This window comes from Megascapheus bottae, chromosome 6, assembly GCF_031878675.1.
Source record: "Megascapheus bottae isolate mThoBot1 chromosome 6, mThoBot2.hap1, whole genome shotgun sequence".
NCBI classification, from domain to species: Eukaryota; Metazoa; Chordata; class Mammalia; order Rodentia; family Geomyidae; genus Megascapheus; species Megascapheus bottae.
Genome location: NC_143514.1, coordinates 33,543,903 through 33,562,106, shown reverse-complemented (window position 1 = coordinate 33,562,106; position 18,204 = coordinate 33,543,903). Strand labels below are relative to the sequence as shown.

The 18,204-nt window shown below is 36.8% G+C and overlaps 1 protein-coding gene across 1 annotated transcript in view; it reads right to left on the bottom strand.

The window, feature by feature from the left end:
* Positions 1 to 15,429: 15,429 nt before the first annotated feature.
* Positions 15,430 to 18,204, bottom strand: part of Slc44a5 (solute carrier family 44 member 5) — a 283,278-nt gene continuing 280,503 nt past the window's right edge. Inside the window, exon 22 of the mRNA XM_090334599.1 lies at positions 15,430 to 17,802. Coding sequence (XP_090190725.1) covers positions 17,681 to 17,802 — 122 coding nt within the window. The 3' untranslated portion in view covers positions 15,430 to 17,680. The remainder of the gene's footprint in view (positions 17,803 to 18,204) is intronic.

Below are 18,204 nucleotides of genomic sequence, written 5' to 3'. Positions count from 1 at the left end.
ATTACCAGTATTGGAGAGAAGCAAATGTTAGGTTAAAATTGTAAGGATTAGCCAAGAAAGATGTAGACTAAGTTATAACTGTAATCTGCCCAAGCCAAGCATAAACCGGTGGTGCAACTGGCTCTGCAGTGTTAGAGCTGTTCTTGCACAAGTTTTATATTTTTACATAGAGATGAGAAAAAGTAGGCATGTAGCATCCATACATATGAGCCAATCAGTATCAAATAGGTTATTTTATTTATATTAGTGCTTATTCCATATACTGGTTTTTACTGACCAAGACATGAGAAAGGGTATCAATGTAATGTGAAGTAATGCACCTTCTATCTCGTGAATATAATGTAACCCTTCTATTAATTACAATAAAAATATGAAAAAAGCACTTAGAACATTGAGTGGCACATAATAAGGGGTATATGTTAGTTAATCTAATTGTCTTACTGTAAACATTTCTGATGTGGATTGGGCTTAGTCATGAATACAATTATAATCTAGAGTAAGTCTGAAATCTGAGATCTGTGTACTATGTGAAAAAGCTAGTTTAAAGAGTCATTCAAGTTCTCTTGGTGAGACTTCCATTGATTCTTTCTGGACTTGACCCTTAGGTTTCTTGGAACTTATCCAAGTATTTCTAGTTCCTACAATAGATAATTATTAGGATAGCAGTGAAATTAAATAAACTTTGGGTCTGGCAATCAGACGACTTACAATGTTTCTCTGTTGAGTCTCCTGTGGAAGTCACTGCCCTTTCCAGGCATGTAGTCCCTCCATTCCCAGGACAGGGTTGGACTATGGTGCCTATATGTTCTATGAGTTATAGATTTGTTGTTCTATTTTGTTAGATGGTTGCTTTCATTTTTAAAAAATCTGCATGTCTTTGTTGCTGAGATAAAATGCAGGAGAACTTATTTTTGATCTACTATGCTTCTCCAAATGCCTTCTGGATATCTATGACTGAATTCTTTCTGCTGTCTCCTCCCTTTCTATGTAGAAGCAAATGATTACTTTCTCTGTTTTTCTGTCAACTCTACATCCTCTCCTCATGATATTCTTGAAAATGGCTCCACTATTTTCCTAGTCTCCACTTAAAAACTTCTGTTGTCTCATCTGTTCTTGGTGCACTACTTGTCTCCTTCCTGCCATCTTTTATCCTGTGTTACCAAGATCAGTTAAGGATTCTGTTCAAATGCAGATTTTATAAGTCTAAGTTATGTAGAGATTCCATATTCTTTTTTTTATCATTGTTCATTTGGTCATGTGGCTTGAATTCAGGGCCTGGACACTGTCCCTGAGCTTTTCTTATTAAGGTTAGTGCTCTATCACATTGAGACACATCTCCACTTCTGAGTTTCTCGTGGTTAACTCGAGATAAGAGTCTCATAGATTTTCCTTCCTCGGTTGGCTTTGAACACCAATGCCCAAGATCTCACATTCCTGAGTAGCTAAGATTATGGGCACGAGCTACTTACTAGTGCCCAGTGAGATTCCATATTCCAACAGGCAGGAGCTGATACCAAAGCTGTTGGTCTCCTACCACACTTTGAAGAGTAAGACACAGCCTTTTAGTGAGATCCCTGGAATCCTAATTTTTTTAAAGTCCATTTTGAGACTAGCCTTACCCCAAGTCTCCTTGTTAAGGTATCATGGCTTAAATAATTAAATATTAAACAAAACACCTTCACCATATAATCCTAATCTTTGTTTCAGTAATTTCCACAACCCTCTACCCTGAACCTCAGTAGCCAATTTTCAATCTTAATAGTTGCTTTGAACATTCATTCTTCATTTCCTGGTTTCTTGCTTTACTGTGGCTCTACTTTTATTTCAGTTGATATGTTTCTTCATTTTTTGGTGGTCCAAAACTGGTTAACTCCTTGAAGATAAGATGTATACACCATGTAGGTCACACACATTTCTATTTCCCTGAAATTCATCCTCCATTCTAAATGTCTTGCTGTTTTGTTTACTTTATCATGATTCACAGTCTTCTTTGCATTTTCTGTTTATACATCTACTACCTCTGCCATCAGATAAAGGGTTCCTAGAGGGAATGCCTCAAAAAAAAGAGTGGTTTAGAAAACAATGAGCAGAATCACTTTATTAGTAATTATTTAAACTCATACAGGCTTAAAATATGACACATAAAAAATAGCTTTATACAATATTAAACTATCAGCTGGGATTGAGATGCCTAGTACCTTGAGAGCATCTCTCTCACTTTTTCTTTATTTACCTATATATCCTATGTTGCCTCTGTGTAGGATCTTATACTCATATCTGGGCTAGAATCCAAGTAATAACATCAGCGTTCTTGTGGCTCTTGACATTTGCTTGCTGAAGAGCCGGTGAGAATGGTGAGGCGTCCTTTGTATTCCTGCTTGCAGTGGAATCCTAGAACAAAGGAATCTTGAGTCTGGGAGTTTATGACTCTGGGGAGAGGATAATTATAAAGGAAACAGCATAAGCTTTGTCTCGAAACTTTCAGCCCAACTGTCCATGCCGCCTGCATTTGATATCCTCCCTTTCTAATGTTCATCACCACCACCTGTGCATTCTTTAATCGCCGACACAGTTGACTTTTATAGAACTTCAAAGGAAAACAGAGACCTGAGGCCCCAACTCATACTTAAGACTGTAAAGATTAAGGTTCCCAACACATCTACCATCGCCTCGACAGGAGTAAGGAAATCCTTAGCCTCTAATACAGGAAAATTCATTGTTCAGGACAGTGACTTCTTTCCTGAGAAACAGCCTTTCAACAAGCATATATATATATATATATACTTTATTATATATATATATAATTTATTATATATAATTCCTAAGCATTCTTTTTTGATTTTTTTATTGTAAAGGTACAGAGGAGTTTCAGTTACATAAGTCAGTTAATGGGTACATTTCTTTTTGAATAGTGTCACTTTCCCAGGTTTTCCCTCCTGACCACCCCCCCCCCAAATTGTATAGTTTATTTTCCACATGGTATCTAGTGAATATCACTGCTGCCTTTTTTCACTCTCTGTCCTACCATTTCTGTGTTCTCTTTTGCCATCCCCCAAACAGATAAACTAGCATATAAGACAAGAGGTGCAGAAATAAAAAAAAATAGCAACAGAGAAGGGGGAAAAGCAAAATAACAAATAAAGCCTTTGTTTCCATTTCTTGGAGTTCATTTCAGTAAATATCATTTTCTATGATCATATGCACATAGCTATTGAACCTTTATGATCCTATCCTAAGAATAATCCCCTTTGATCTCACTGTGTAAATGTTTATAGTTCTGTATAATTTATTATTTCCAAGTGTAAGCTTTTGTCTTTTACCATCCAGTGTTTTTAACTCCTATTTCTATTTCCTTATGGATGGAGCAATATTAATCTTGATAGAAGCATAGAATTCCATATTTTCTTCATCCATTCTTCTACTGAGGGGCATCTGAGTTCATACCATATCTTGGTTATGGCAAACAAGGGTGCAATGAACATGGGTGTGCTGGTAGCTTTAGTGTGGCCTTGTCCATAGTCTACTGGATAAATGCCCAGGAGTGGAAATTCTGGGTTATAGGAAAGCTCCGTGTTTAGTCTTTTGAGGACTCTCCATCATACTGCTTTTCAGAGCCAAGCATTCTTTTTATAATCTGATAGTTGAGAGTTTACTGGGTACTCATGTTTTCTTACTGAGGAAACTAAGATTCATGATCACAGACAATAAAGCTTTAAATTTAAAATTGGATGCTACTAAGTAAGTGGGGGAAGGATGAGAATCCATGTCTACATATCTATATTTGTAATACATAAGTTAGACTGGAAATATAGCTCAATTGCTATAATTCCCGCCTAGCAAGTTTAAGGCCCTGAGTTGAAAACCATAATCCTTCTACCGCAGACCCTCAAAAAAGTAATGGTGGCATTGACCTGTAGTTCTAGCGGTTAGATGCCTGAGATAGGAGGATCATGGGTTTGAGACAAGTGTGGAATATACAGGCTCAAAAAAATCCCACAAAGTCTAACAAGTATCTCTATATTAATCAATCTGCTTCTTTCTGTTCTGTGATGTGTCAGATAGTGTGTGTTTGGTGATTTTAAGGACACACATCACATTTTCACAATATGACCCCAATTCCCAAGAGGCATTTGTCATCCCATCTTCATAAATGAAAACTCTAAGACTAAGAGGTGATGCAAGTAGCTCAGAATTGTGATACATGCATTGGGTCAGGCACATGGGCCTGAGTCTTTCCTCTATGGAAGACAAAAGCAAAACTCCTGCTGGTATGAGGGAGAGAGAGAGGAATGAGTTCTTAGCCTCACACCAAAGATAGACTCATTCTACTTTCTGATATTCTGCTTCCCTTGAAATCTCACTGCTCACTCACTGTGGACTCTGAACCAAGAGGCTTCGTCAGTCTTCCAACCAGAGTATGAGCTCATACTCTGTCTCTGAGATGGTTTCCAGATCACTTCCTGCCTCCATGCCTTGCTGTGTTACATATACTTCAAGCCCCACCCAATTTGCTTTGGTGTGGCCTCTCATCAGTAGTCTCCTTCAGAGCTGTCCCACTGGTGCACACCCTCAAGATATAAAATGTGGGCTTCACTCTCCCCTTTTCTACCTTCCTTTTGGAGTTCTCATTTTCTTCCTGATGTTTTAACATACTTCCATATCCTTCTTCAAAATGCATATACATATATAATATTGTTGTTATTAAATTGTACTGAGGGGTTACCACTTTCATGTCTTTCTTGTTTCAATATTATATACCAATGCCTCACACCTGCCTCTGTGTAAGAGCTAATGCTGAGATCTGTGGCAGACCAGAATCCTAAAAGTTCTTGATGTTTGTTGAGAAGCTGGTCAGGATAGCTTCCACAGACAGTATCCTTCTAAAGAAAATTTGTCCTCCCCATCTCTCACTAAATCTTCCTCCCATTTTGCAGTCCATTAAGGAAATATGTAACAAGTCTAATTTATAGTAAACAACATGACAGATGCACTCTCTACTCCTGTGGAGCTTATAGTCCAATAAGAAATAGATCGTGTACTTGTTCTGACTGCTCTAAAGACAAAAAACAATGATGAAAGGGATGAAGACATAAAGCATGAAGAAATGTTCAACTAACATGTTGAATGATAGCCCCTTTTTGTAGTTAACATGTTGAATGGTAGCCCCTTTGTGTAGTTACTTGGAGATAATAAAAATACAATAATAAAGAAAAATAAATGGACAGAGACAAAATACGTATTTAAAATTTCCATATTGCCTTCCATGCAAAAAGTGTATCAACAATCAAGATGGATTTTTTTTCTTTCAAATGAGAAAAGAGTTATTAGCACATATTTGCCTCTGAGTCCTGGAATTACATCAGCCAGGACACTGGGATTTTAGCTGGCTGGGACAATCTATAAGTGTCTGATAATCAAGTAGCCAATCCCAGAGGGCAGATGTCCCTGGAACATTCTGCATGATGCCAGGATCAAATAGCAACTTGGATGGGGGGATGTGGGGGTTGGCTGGGTGGTGACTGCAATTCCTTGGAGCTTGAATTAAACACACATGGCACTTTTTTTTCCCAATGTGAAGCCAGCCAAAAGCACACTGGGGGGAAATGACAAATAGTTTTGCTGCTGTAATAGCGGATTTTCCCTTTGAAGATTGTGTCAGCAGAGTCTTTTCCTCCAACATTATACCATGCTGCAAACCTAATAAGTGTGTTCAGTGGTTTGGAGTATGCAGCAGGGCAGAAAGGGAAGCATTTCAGATCAGCTCTTCTTTCTTCCTTCCTGGTATTTATTTTGTGGTTCTAAGAATGGAACCCAGGGCTGCACACATGCTAGTCAAGTGCTATACCACGAGCCTAACCCAAGCCCATCTGTACTTAATATTAAGGTAATTTGGGTATCTAGATAAATTTCTTATTAAGAAATGGAAAGAGCTTTCTTTTATACTGTTTCTGAGATGGCAATAGATGAATTACTCATTACTCCATCGTACGTTGCTTACATATGTGTTCCCATATCCCAATATGCATTGCACACACAAGGCAGGCAGAGGGTTCTGCAATAATCAAGCCTATGATCTTTTACTATTTGTAAGAGCCAGTAAAGATTATTTGAGAATGACCATTTCACAGTGACTCACATTTCGTAAAACTAATTCAAGAGCAATTTACATACCAAGACAAACATGTAGAACAACAAAAACAACACCAAAAAAAACAGAGCAAAAGTTAAACAGCTTTAATTTTTAAAATCTTGCAATAGGTTAGGCATTTGTGTAACTCATGCCTCTAATCCTAGCTACTCAGAAGGCTGAAATCTGAGGACTGCAGTTCTATGTCAGCCTGGGAAGATATAGCCAATTAATCACAGAAAAAGCCAGAAGTGGCTCCATGACTCATGTGATAGAGAGCCAGCCTTTAAGGAAAGTTGCTCAGAGACAGTACCTAGGCCAAGTTCAAGCCCCAGGACAGGCAAAAAAATTAAAATCTTGCAATTGTTTAATTTTAGTACAACAAATTAGGGAAGCACAGAGATATTATTTTTAATTTAATTTTGTTGTGAAGATGCAGCACAGAGCTACATAAGATAATGAGAACATTTCTTGATGAACGTTGTTACTCCCTCCCTCATTTTTCTCCTACTTTCTCTCTGGCACCTACTTTCTCACCCCATAGGTTGTAAATTTTATTTTCAATCTCGTGTTTTGTGGTCTTGCTGCTGCACTGATTAACAGTGCATTTTGTGGATCAGCTGGGAAATATGTCTTATATTCTTTTCCATTACAGAAACAGTAAAATTAGCTTCTAAAAATACCTTAATGGACTAAGCAGGAATGTATGTAAACAAATACAATTATACAGTTCCAAAGTCTCTTTCTTTGCCAATTTGGTTGGGTTAAAGCTTTTCTTGGAGTTTTAATTCTTTTGACTATCACCTTCAAATTATAGCAATTTGGTCTTCATGATATAGATGACAAAATAACATTATTAATCTATGTGGCAAATTAAAAGGAACAGTATGGTTATTTAAAAAGCATGGCATGACTTTTATGATCACTAAAAGCTAAGTGAGGACTCACAAAAAGATTTTATTTTTTAGTCAGTATTGGGGTTTGAACTCAGGGCCTCAGGCTACCTAGGGCAGTGCTTTACCACTAGAACCACACACTTAGCTCTTTTTGCCTTTGTTACATTTTGAATAAAGTCTAGTTTTTGTACAGTCAGCTTAAACAGAGATCTTCCATATCTCAAACTCCCAAAGATCAAGGGATGAGCCACGACACCTTGCTAGAATATCATTTTATATATGGATTCTTCTTAGTTGGTTTAAGACCGGAAATGGCTTCTTTCCTTGCCTCAAGTGAACAGGCACCACACCTACAAGGCTCGAAGTAGTCCTCGAGATAAACTCAGTTTCTGCAATTTACCAGAGGCTTTCTGGCTTACCAGCCCAGCCCAATGTCAGGAATCAGAATAAAGGAAATCTTTCTGCTGACCTACACACACACTCAGCGACTGAAATAAGGTTTGCAGAGAAAAACTACAACCAGCTGTATAAAGTGAAGATCTAAGGCCTCAATTTTGAAGGCCACAATCATCTAGTTATATAACATGAAATTTAAATGTTATTCAGGTCTCAGTATTATTTAGAGAACACATAAAGGTCAAAGGTCCATAGAAATGCCATCCAATTCTCTGGCTTCAGAATCCTGGCTTAATGCCAGGATTTAGAATAAAAAGTGTGGTAGTGAAGAGGTGTAAGGGAGGAGAATGGAAGTCAGAGTGAAGTTCTTCTTAGCTCCTCACATGGGATTTGTCATTAAGGATCAAGAGTTTCAAGCTATATTAAAGAGATCTCCTGTGGGACTTGGAATGCTGTTCCAGAGGAGGAGGCAGAGTACCTTATCTTTCTCAGTTTCTTTGGCCAGGGTGCTGGGGTGATGGTGGAGGGAGGCTCCCAAGACAGAGATGCTCTCCGCTAGCCTTTCAGAGGCCCAGGTCAGCCACTCACTAAGCTAGGAAGGTGATGGTAAAGTCCTCAGTAAGGACAATACCAGCCCTGGTGGCTAACAGATATCTGCAAGCAGCAGTCCCTCACTAATGGGTACAATTATATTATCTTCCTTGCAACACTAGAAGGAGGGGATTGCTTGCATTTTCAGCTAAGACTTAGCTCACAGGCAAGTAGTAACAGGATGACTGAAAATGAAGTGCATCTGACCTGTTTCTCAGCCCAAGCTAATAGCCACAATGACCTTTTGGTCAGACTCTGGTAATTGATTTATCAAGTGCCATAGCATTGCTCAGAATGCACATCAGAGACCTGCCACTCCACAGGACAAACTGTTGGTTGAAGACTTTCTTCCTTCTCTTCCATCTCCATTTCCTTCAAAAGACCATACTACAGGTAATTCAGTTTCTTATAGGAAAGGGAACATAAAGAAAAAGAATAAAGGAGTATCTGTGTGAGAAGTAATGCATCTACTTTCTGGTGAATATAACTGTAATCCCTCTATACATTACAATTTAAAAAGGTGAATAAAACTGTAATCCCTCTATATATTACAATTAAAAAGAAAGTAACAAAAGTTCTTGTTGAATTAAACAAAGGAATGACAAAGTCATATGGACCATTCACTCTGATTAAATTGACCAGTGATGGAAAATTTTCACATATTTTTCTCTCCTGCTTTTCTATAAAAGAATTCTTAAAATATGGAATGTGCTGTATTTTTAAACTAATGTACTGGTTAGATCAGTGAAAACCAGCCACTACTGTGTCTTGAGGAAAAACTAATAACAAAAAAATTTCTCAGCACAAAAGAGCCCTCAAATAGGTCCTATCCTACCAGCCTTAATAGTAATCTCATTCTTGAAACAAATCCAAATCTGTTGATATACATGAAGCAGCAAGAATACTTAATCTTTGAAAAGAGGGGATATTTGTCTGACTATAAACTTTTAACTACAAATAAACTGACTACCTTAGAACAGGAAAAAAGAGAATAAAGTAAAAGAATTAAGAGAATAAAAACAATTAGACTGAAGTGGGGAGGCCTGAAAGAGAATTCTTCCTGATTTGGAGAAGATAAAGAGCCTGCCAACTCATCATGGAAATAAGGCGTTGGCTAATATGAGTGCTCTGCAAGAAAAAGAGGCAGATGTTTTTAAGTCCCTTAGTCATAAATCATATTTGAGCATTATTTTTTGCTTATTGATTGGGCCCCAATACATCTATGTGGTTAGTTTTCTTGTGTGTGTGTGTGTGTGTGTGTGTGTGTGTGTGCGCGCGCACGCGCGTGCTCTTGAGCCCAGAACCTCATGTACCTTGCTTATGGCTGGAACTCTAACACTTGAGCCACACTCCTGTTCAGAATTTTATTAATTAGAGCTGGAGCGCTTGAATGTTTCTACCTGTGCTGGTTTTTACACAAGATCTTCCAGGTCTCAACCTTCTGAGGAGCTAGGATTACAGTTGTGATCTACTGCACCTGCTTGTAGCAGTTTTGTTTCATACTGTTTACTAGGGAGCTTCAAGCTATTTTTATTTCATTCCTGATTTCAAGTTTACTGGGTTCCCTTTTTTTCTAAAAAATTATCTGAAGTAGTTCTACAGAGAAGTAGCCATTTAACAGAGCAGTTTATGAATACAAAGCATCTTGATGAATGTCACTCCTTTCATCCATTCTTTCCCATCCCTCCCAACCCACCCTTGTCTCACTTACTTTCGTAGGACATACATTGAATTCTTGGCTACACTCTCCCCATCTTCTCCTCAAGAGTTAAATTCAGATAACATTCCACATTCTGTAGTATTGACCTCTAGATTACTTTAGAGTTTCTGTCCTTCCTTGGATATCAAAATAATTTTATTTTTGCTGGTTCTGGGGCTTGAACTCAGGGCCTGAGCACTCTCCTTGGGCTTTCTCAAGACTACAGCTCTACCACTTGAGCCACAGCTCCACTTCTGCCCTTTTTTGTGTATGGTACCAAGGAATTGAACCCAGTTCTTTCATGCATGCTAGACAAAAACTCCTGGCCCCTCAAAATACTTTTTATGAACAACATTCCTTCATTTTTATTCTTTTTCTGCGCAGACACTCATGGTATCAGGACCCATTGATCTGAGTAGAATATGATGGTACCATGTTATTCCAGTAAGTTAGATTCCATGTTAGTTTAATATACAGAATGTACAACCCTAATTTGATACAGCTCTCTCATTGTGTTTTTTTTAACCACAAAGAGATAAAGATGAAGATGTTTCTGAACTCATGGCAGAAGAACATATTTTTACCTCCCTAAAATCCCCCCCCCAATTTTCCCTACTTCCTTATTTTGATTCATGCAATAGATATACAGGGTTGAGCAAAGAACCTAAGGGAAAAATAATATGTAGATATCCGCAAATAAGTATACTTGACCAGCTGAAATACACTGCATGACAGAGCCCATTCTCCCATCACAGAAACAATTACAGAAGAAACCACCAACTGACTACCAAGCAATTGGAGTGTTATAAACCAGAGAGAATTTACTTTCCTCTGGTCCCAGAATATTGAAGAGAATCTATGTCTATGGATCAAACTTCATCTGGATAGCTAAGCCTTGTAGAAGTTGTCACTATATGCTGGGTGGCTCATACCTGTAATTCTGGCTATTCAGGAGGCTGAGATTTCAGGATCCTGGTTCAAAGTCTACCCAGAAAGAAAAGTCCATGAGATGCCAATTAACCACCAAAAAGCCGAAAGTGGAGCTGTAACTTAATAGAGTGCCTTCCTTGACTGAAAAAGCCAAGCAAGAGATAAAGGCCTTAAATTTAATCATAAGTACTGCCCTATGCACACACATGCATGCCCCCCCCAAAAGATAGCATTATACATGACCATGAATGAATGAATTCACATTTAGTTTAAATGACTTGGCTTTATTCTCTGGAGGATGACAGATTCACTAATGATTAGAAGTAACTTAGCTAGTTCCATGAAGGTATACATTTTTAGTTCTGATCTTAAAAACATGGTATAAGAGAAGTAACTTTGTGAAATAATTTATTTTTGATATGTATAGATAATACATAAACATGTGCTATTCAGAAATATATAGTTCCAGGAGACAATCACTGGGGGAAAATTGTAAATGCTCAGGATGCACATCACTTAGTGCTACACTATGTGTTTAATAGATCTGAGCACCCATAACTTGAAACTACATGGCATAGTCTACATTACTTTCAAGAAATTATTGGCCTTGGGGTGGGGAGTTTGGCCTTGTGGTAGAGTGTTTGCCTAGCATGCATAAAGACCCAGTTTGATTCTTTGGTACCACATACATAGAAAAAAGCTGGTGTTTGTGAAGTAATGCATCTTTTATCTGGTGCATATAATGTAACCCTTCTATTAATTACAATAAAAATACATGGAAAAAAAAGAAAAAAAACTGGAAGTGGTGCTGTGGCTCAAGTAGTAGAGCACTGGCCTTGAGGAAATCCCAAGGACAGTGCCCAGGCCCTGAGTTCAAGGCCCAGGACTGGCAAAAAAAATTACTGGCCTGCACATTAATATTTCTCACCAAAATCTATATCTTTTATCTTTTTATTAGCATATACTGCTAATGCTCAATTCATTTTGTCTATGTTGTCACCTTTCAACAAATCTAAATTTTTAATGTTATAACTGAAGGTGAGCACAATGTTGCTTTTTGGAATACCCATTAACTCTTTGGAAGGAAATTTTTTTTGTCAGTGCTGGAGCTTGAACTCAGGGCCTGGGCAAAGTTCTTGAGCTTTCCCAAGGCTAGTGCCCTGCCACTTGAGCCACAGCCCAACTTCCGGCTTTTTCTATGTATGTGGTACCAGGGAATTGAACCCAGGTCTTCATGCATGCTAGGCAAACACTCTACCACTAGGCCACATTCCCATCCCAGGAATATTTCTTTTAAAAAATGAAAAACTAATAATAAATGCATGCTGACTTAGGACTTCACATCACCCAAACCGTATAAGTCATATGCTTAAAATGTTTGCTTTCAATTTTTTTCTCATTTTTCAGCTGTCAAAAATAAATACATGAATATGATAAGCTTATTGTAATTCCATTTATTAGGCCTGTAAAATTAAATATAAAACAAAAGAGCTGTTGAGTTTTGATAGAGTAGGCATCTGCCATGTTGATATTCATTTTCATTCATGATTTGTTGTTTTGTGTACTTCTAATCCTGAGGTTATATTTTTAAAATATGTACATTTGCAAATATCTATTGGACAATATTTCAAGACACTGGAAAAATGTTAAGGTACCCATTTCTGTAATAATGATTTTCATCCAATTTTGTCCTCTTGTCGTATGCCAAGAAAGACTGATTTATAAAGCATGTTCCCCAATCCAGAACCAGATAATTCTGTAGATAATTACTATGCCTGGTTAGAATTTAGGAGCAATTTCCTGAGGCACAACTTGTAAAAGTGAAAGAGCATACATTGAATAGTCTTGTTCAGTTATACACTAAGGGGAAACAAGGAATTGTTGCCCAGACTGTCTTTCAGTATCAGCTTTAATGGTAATCACATTATGCTGTGATCCCATAAAACATTTCAGTCAGATTTCACTGTACAGATATACAAATTCTTTTTAAGCTCTTAAGAATACAGCAAAACCAATTCAATCAGAGTCTAATTTCATAAAAGTTATTTGCTAAAATCAGTAACTTATTGTCTAAAATAGGAATTATTTTGTGCATGCCAGTACTGGGGCTTGAACTCAGGGCCTGCCTGAAGACTGGCACTCTACCCCTTAAGCTATAGCTCCACTTTCAGCTTTAGACTGGGTAACTGGAGATAAAAGTCTCACAGACTTTGCTGCCTGGATGACTTAAAATCATTTTCCATAGATTTCAGCCTCCTGAGTACTTAGGATTATAGGCGTGAACCATCAGTGCCCAGCAAAAAGTAAGAGTTTTAAGATCAAAAGCTTTTGGATTTTTTCTGAAAAACATCAAACTATATTATTTCATTACATAATAAGAAAATAGCCATTATCTATAGTAGCAAACCTTGTGATGAATTTTTAAAGTAAAATAGAAAATAAAGGAAAAGAAGATGGCTGTTTATATATTCAGAAGAAATCCACTAAATAATTTTGGAGGTTAAACTATTTAATATAAGACAAGAATTCTCTGTTAGTTTTAGACCAGAGATAGATACATTTAATCGTGCTTTAGAAAACTATTGTCAGCTAGCAGTCACACTTTTTAGGTTCTCTAAATTTGTCTTAAATATTTTCGTCTTAGGAAAGTTGGAACAAACAAATGAGGGGAATGGACCTCTGGTAAATTAACTGTGAGCAATTAACTAAATTAGACCAGTGTTTGAGTCTGCTTAAATTCCATATTTTACATTTAACTTTGAGTTAACTATTTGCATTTCATTTCTATTTCAGCTATTTGATTGAGCAATGCAGAGTCAGAGGAAAATGAAATTTAAAAACAAATGTTGTAGCATGGTAGACATTAAATACAAAAACTTTTCTTTCTTTCTAGCTTAGAAAAATAGAAAGACAGACAGCTATCTCTTATGTAAATTTTTATTGGAAGGACAAAACAAGACAAACATTTTAAAACAATAACAACAACTTTTATTTAATATTAAACAGGTTAGTTATCAAAGATTCTATATAGTCTGTCCCTAATAATTCTGCATAGCAGAAGCATACTAATTATAGACTTTAGAACGTAATATTCTTGCATGAGTTGTTTAATAAAAGTATTTAATGTCATGTTTAAACAAATGTGAGAGCTGATAAAGCAATTGTAACCTGCTGTTGATCTATTTTCAGATCTTTTGCCAACTATTATGTGATTAGCATTTTCCTGGTGAATACAATTACAGATTGAGTAGCAAATTGAATCAAAAGTAGCAAATTGAAATTAAAGTTAGTAGTACTAGTAAAATGATTTAAAACTCAATTAGAAACTGTTCCCATTTATATTGGCACAATAAAAAATTAACATTGTTAGTAAAGCCATTTTTTAAATATAAAAAGTTTAGAAAATGGAATGACATACAGAGATCAGGCTGATGAAAATAAGCATCTCTTTGTGAATTGGCACTGTTCAGCACATGATATGTCTCTGAATACCTCACAGGGATAAATTTCCCTTTGTAATTCCTAGACATTTCCCTTTCTAATATATGTAAAACATTAAGAAATGTAGTCTTATTCCCTTCTCTAAAGAACTATTAAAACTTCTAAAGAATTGCTATGAAAGGTTACATTTTTAAAAGAAACCCACATGTATCCTTTAGGATTTTTTGTTTGTTTGTTTGTTTTCTTTGCATCTAAGTGCACATTTGCCAGAGGCACAAGGAAAGTGCTCATGCCACACAATAGTGAGAATACCACTAATATCTAATAGCCAGAATATCAAACAGGGAAACGATGATTGGTTTTCAATCAGTGAGCAAGAGGAAAAACAAACACGAATAGACTTGTTTTAATCACTAAAAACGTCACAGGTTTTAATTTTTTTTAACACTGCTTGTAAACTTGCCCACAAGAGCTGGGTAGTATTAAACAGCCAGTAAGGCACTTTGTCAGTGGATAAAGAAGTAAAGGCTGGATGGTTGGCAATTATTGAACAGCAAACACTCTATACTTACAGACAGCAAAGATTGGAGTGGGCCAGTCATTTTTATTGGTTTATTGTCAAACAGGAGTGGGGAAAGCTTTAAAATGTTCACTTTGTTAACCAATTTTCCCTGCAGAAGTAATCTTTTAGTTGTATTATTAAAAAATATATGAGGAGCTATCAATTCCAACAACATATCTTATTTTCCAATTTAATACTTAAAAGAATATTAAACATACTCAATAGTATTTTCAAAACATCCAAACCACTCTATTTAAAAATGAATTACAAAACGAAAGATCTTAGTATAAAAATGTTCCATGTTATTAACAATTCCTTTGTAACTTCAGATGGCTTCACATTACAGTGTAAGCTTTGGTACAAAACATGCAAAAATGCAAGCCAACAAGGTCACGCAGAGTGTTGCCAAACCCCAAGTGCTTAGGAAATAACTGTGGCAGAGACCCAGCATATGAGAAACAGGTAACACATCACTGCAGGGTGAGCGAGTGTGCTCTTCTACTTGAAACTTTTTGAATCTTGCTCCAGCATGATCTTCATTAGTGATGGACTCACGAAATAGGGTTTCTCATCAGAACCTTCATTTCTTTCTATATCTTCCACTAGGAGGAAGGATGACACAGAGTCAATGGTAAAGCAAAACTGTAAGAGAAGTAATATCGCCATCTGCTGCATACTTGCGTTACAACAATTCCAAATAGCACTTTTGTTTTGTTTTTAAACAAGCAGCACAGTTTGGCACTCACATTATTGTAAACATAGTATTGAGAAAATAATCAGCCCTTGTTATTATGTCAGTGAAAAATCTCACTCCTGGATACCACATTCTGCCAATATTGCCTGTCTCTCAACAACTTGACAGAGGAAATAACTATTACCTTTATTTTGCCAAATTTACTTTATGAATTACTATATTGGTTCAACCTTGCTTCTGTTTTGTCATCAATACACTTGAAAACATTTTTCAGAAGTTGTCACATACAGTATTTTCAAGTCCTTCAACTGTCAAGTTTTGAGAATATTGCTCTGGGTTTTTTTCACAGTTATTAGTTTAATTGCTACAAGATTTCTGCTTAAAAGCAATGATTCTTTTGACTATTATTTTAATTACACGCAGAAGTAGTAAATAGAGACTATTTTTTTCTGACTAAGAATAAGCCATAATATAGTTAAACAGGCAACTAGTTTCTCACATGCTGATCAATATTTTATTCAACTGATTTCCCAACTTGTATGAGTCTGAGAATCAAGTCGAGAATTTTATAGTAATTCACGCAGTAGTCCACATCAAAACATAACACATCAGAGTTTCTTGTGTAGGATATGGGTATCTATATAACAACTTCACAGTTAGAGACTACTGAATTTTTCTTGAGACTCGTTCTAATAAAAATCTAGAAAAAAGTGTCATAATTCTTCCTGGTCTTATTCTTCAAGGAGAATGAGAATGGAGAGAGCTATTGGCCAGGATGTGAATCCAGTGACACTTTGACTATAGTACCTCTAGAAAGTAAGTTAAGAACAAGTTGGTAGTCATTAAAATCAATTATTTTGAAAAATCATCCCTACGCTTACTATTAAGCTGCCATGAACTCAATCTGCATGTAAGTTCCTACACTTCAGGACAGTCAAGTAAATTTGTATTTACAATTGATTTGTAACACAAGAATATATTTCTGACTCTCTTCTTGGATGTGTGGATCCTATTCAGGTCCTACAGGTTAAAGTAACATGTTCCTTGGTTAATACATGAATAACATTATATTCAAGCTTAGTGTGAAAGCCAAGAGGACAGTAACTGACCCAGCACTCTTTTTCTGAGGTACAGTTTTATACCATTGATCCATGTTGTCTCATAATTGGCACACAAAGGCTACAGAAGAAAGGAGTATAAAAGATGGCTCCTTGCTTTGCTCCTTCATGCAAGCTTTTAGACTAACAGAGGTCAGCATCTTACCCAAGCCTATAGCAGAGAAGTGTGGTGACATTTTTCCTCTTAAGCACTGGAGGGAGGGAGTTCTTAGTAAAGGGTACCACTTGAGCACCAGCTGAGGTTGTAATGGAGAGACAATAGTCTGTTTCCTTAGGGACAACTCTGAAGTGCCTTGCTCGTCTTTTCCCTTTCCTCACTAAAAGTTGAACTAAGTTAATTTTTGGAGAGGAAAACCCTCATACTTTACTCCAGAAACAGGTATGTTCCAAAAAAGAATATATATATATATACATATCACATTTCTGAAATAGATTCATAATTCATCTTCTGTCTGGTGGGAATGAAAACTCAGGTTCTGTTTGGCAGTGTCAGACTATTTCCATGGTGGCCAGAAGTTCATACCACTGGAAATAACAGATTCCAGAGTTCAGATCTGACTTCAGTTTAAATATCATGATGTAAGAACCAAATAGACTATGAAAGTCCCACGATAACTTTTACTAGTGCTGCCCTCTGCAGACCCTGTGTGACATTAATATCTGGATGTCTGTTATGTCCTCTATTAGCTCATTGAAACATTCTTTCAAGAGAGCCATGAATAAAGGTCAATCACAGTCTAGAGAGTTGTCCACCAGCTTAAACAGTATAAATATAACCATAGCACCATATTTACAATGTTAGTACCATATGCTGGTTAACTATAACTCAATATTTTATGGCTAGTTGATTACACTTTTATAGTGTCTTCAAAAATTGCCTGAATATCCTTGACAAATATACACTTATAAAAAGATAGGCCATCAAAGTGCCCCAATGGAAACAGCACATTGACTTACAAAAGTTATTAAACACTTTCAGCTCTAGGTTTTAAAAACGGTTCTGCATGAACACTTTGTTCTGCAGTGGGAACCAGTCTAGAAAGTATTTGGACTTCACCAAGCCATTGCCACCCAAATCTAACACCTCGGTTGACAAATGTCCGTTCTGTGCTAATTCTTTAGAAACAGCACAGAAAGTTCACATTCCTCAAAAGCAACATTTTCAAATGGCAATGGACCTAATTTACAGAAGTTCAGCTCAAGAAGTGGTACTGTTTGGAGCTTTACTACTTCTGGGACATTTTCTGCTTCTGGGGAACTGGTTGCTTCTTGGTCAGAATCCCGTGAAGGTTAGGGGTTATGAAGTAAGGTTTTTCTGCGGATCCATCATTTCTTTCCAGATCTTCACCTGTACATACAGCAATGCAAAAGCAGCAAACAGCCACAGAACAATTGAACACAGTTTTATGAATAGCAGAGCCGAACAGAGGAAGAAAAAATCAGAGAAATCAGGGTTAGAAAACTAAATAGAAGACAAGCGCAGTTAAGTTGCTGAGGCTGGGCAAAGCATGATACCCCACTTTCTCACAGGAAACACCATCCCTTTCCCGTGGCTTTTCCCACTCCCAGGAGATTTCTCTGATCAGCCCCTCCCCCAAAAGGTTCTCATTAAATCCTATGGCTGCTTATTTCAGAAAAAAAATATAAACTGGGCACACTTTTACTGATGGAGTTGAATAACAAGTATAATAATTCTGGGAGAAATATACATTAAGTGAATCTCAGGACTTAAAGTCTCCCTTGTATTTGT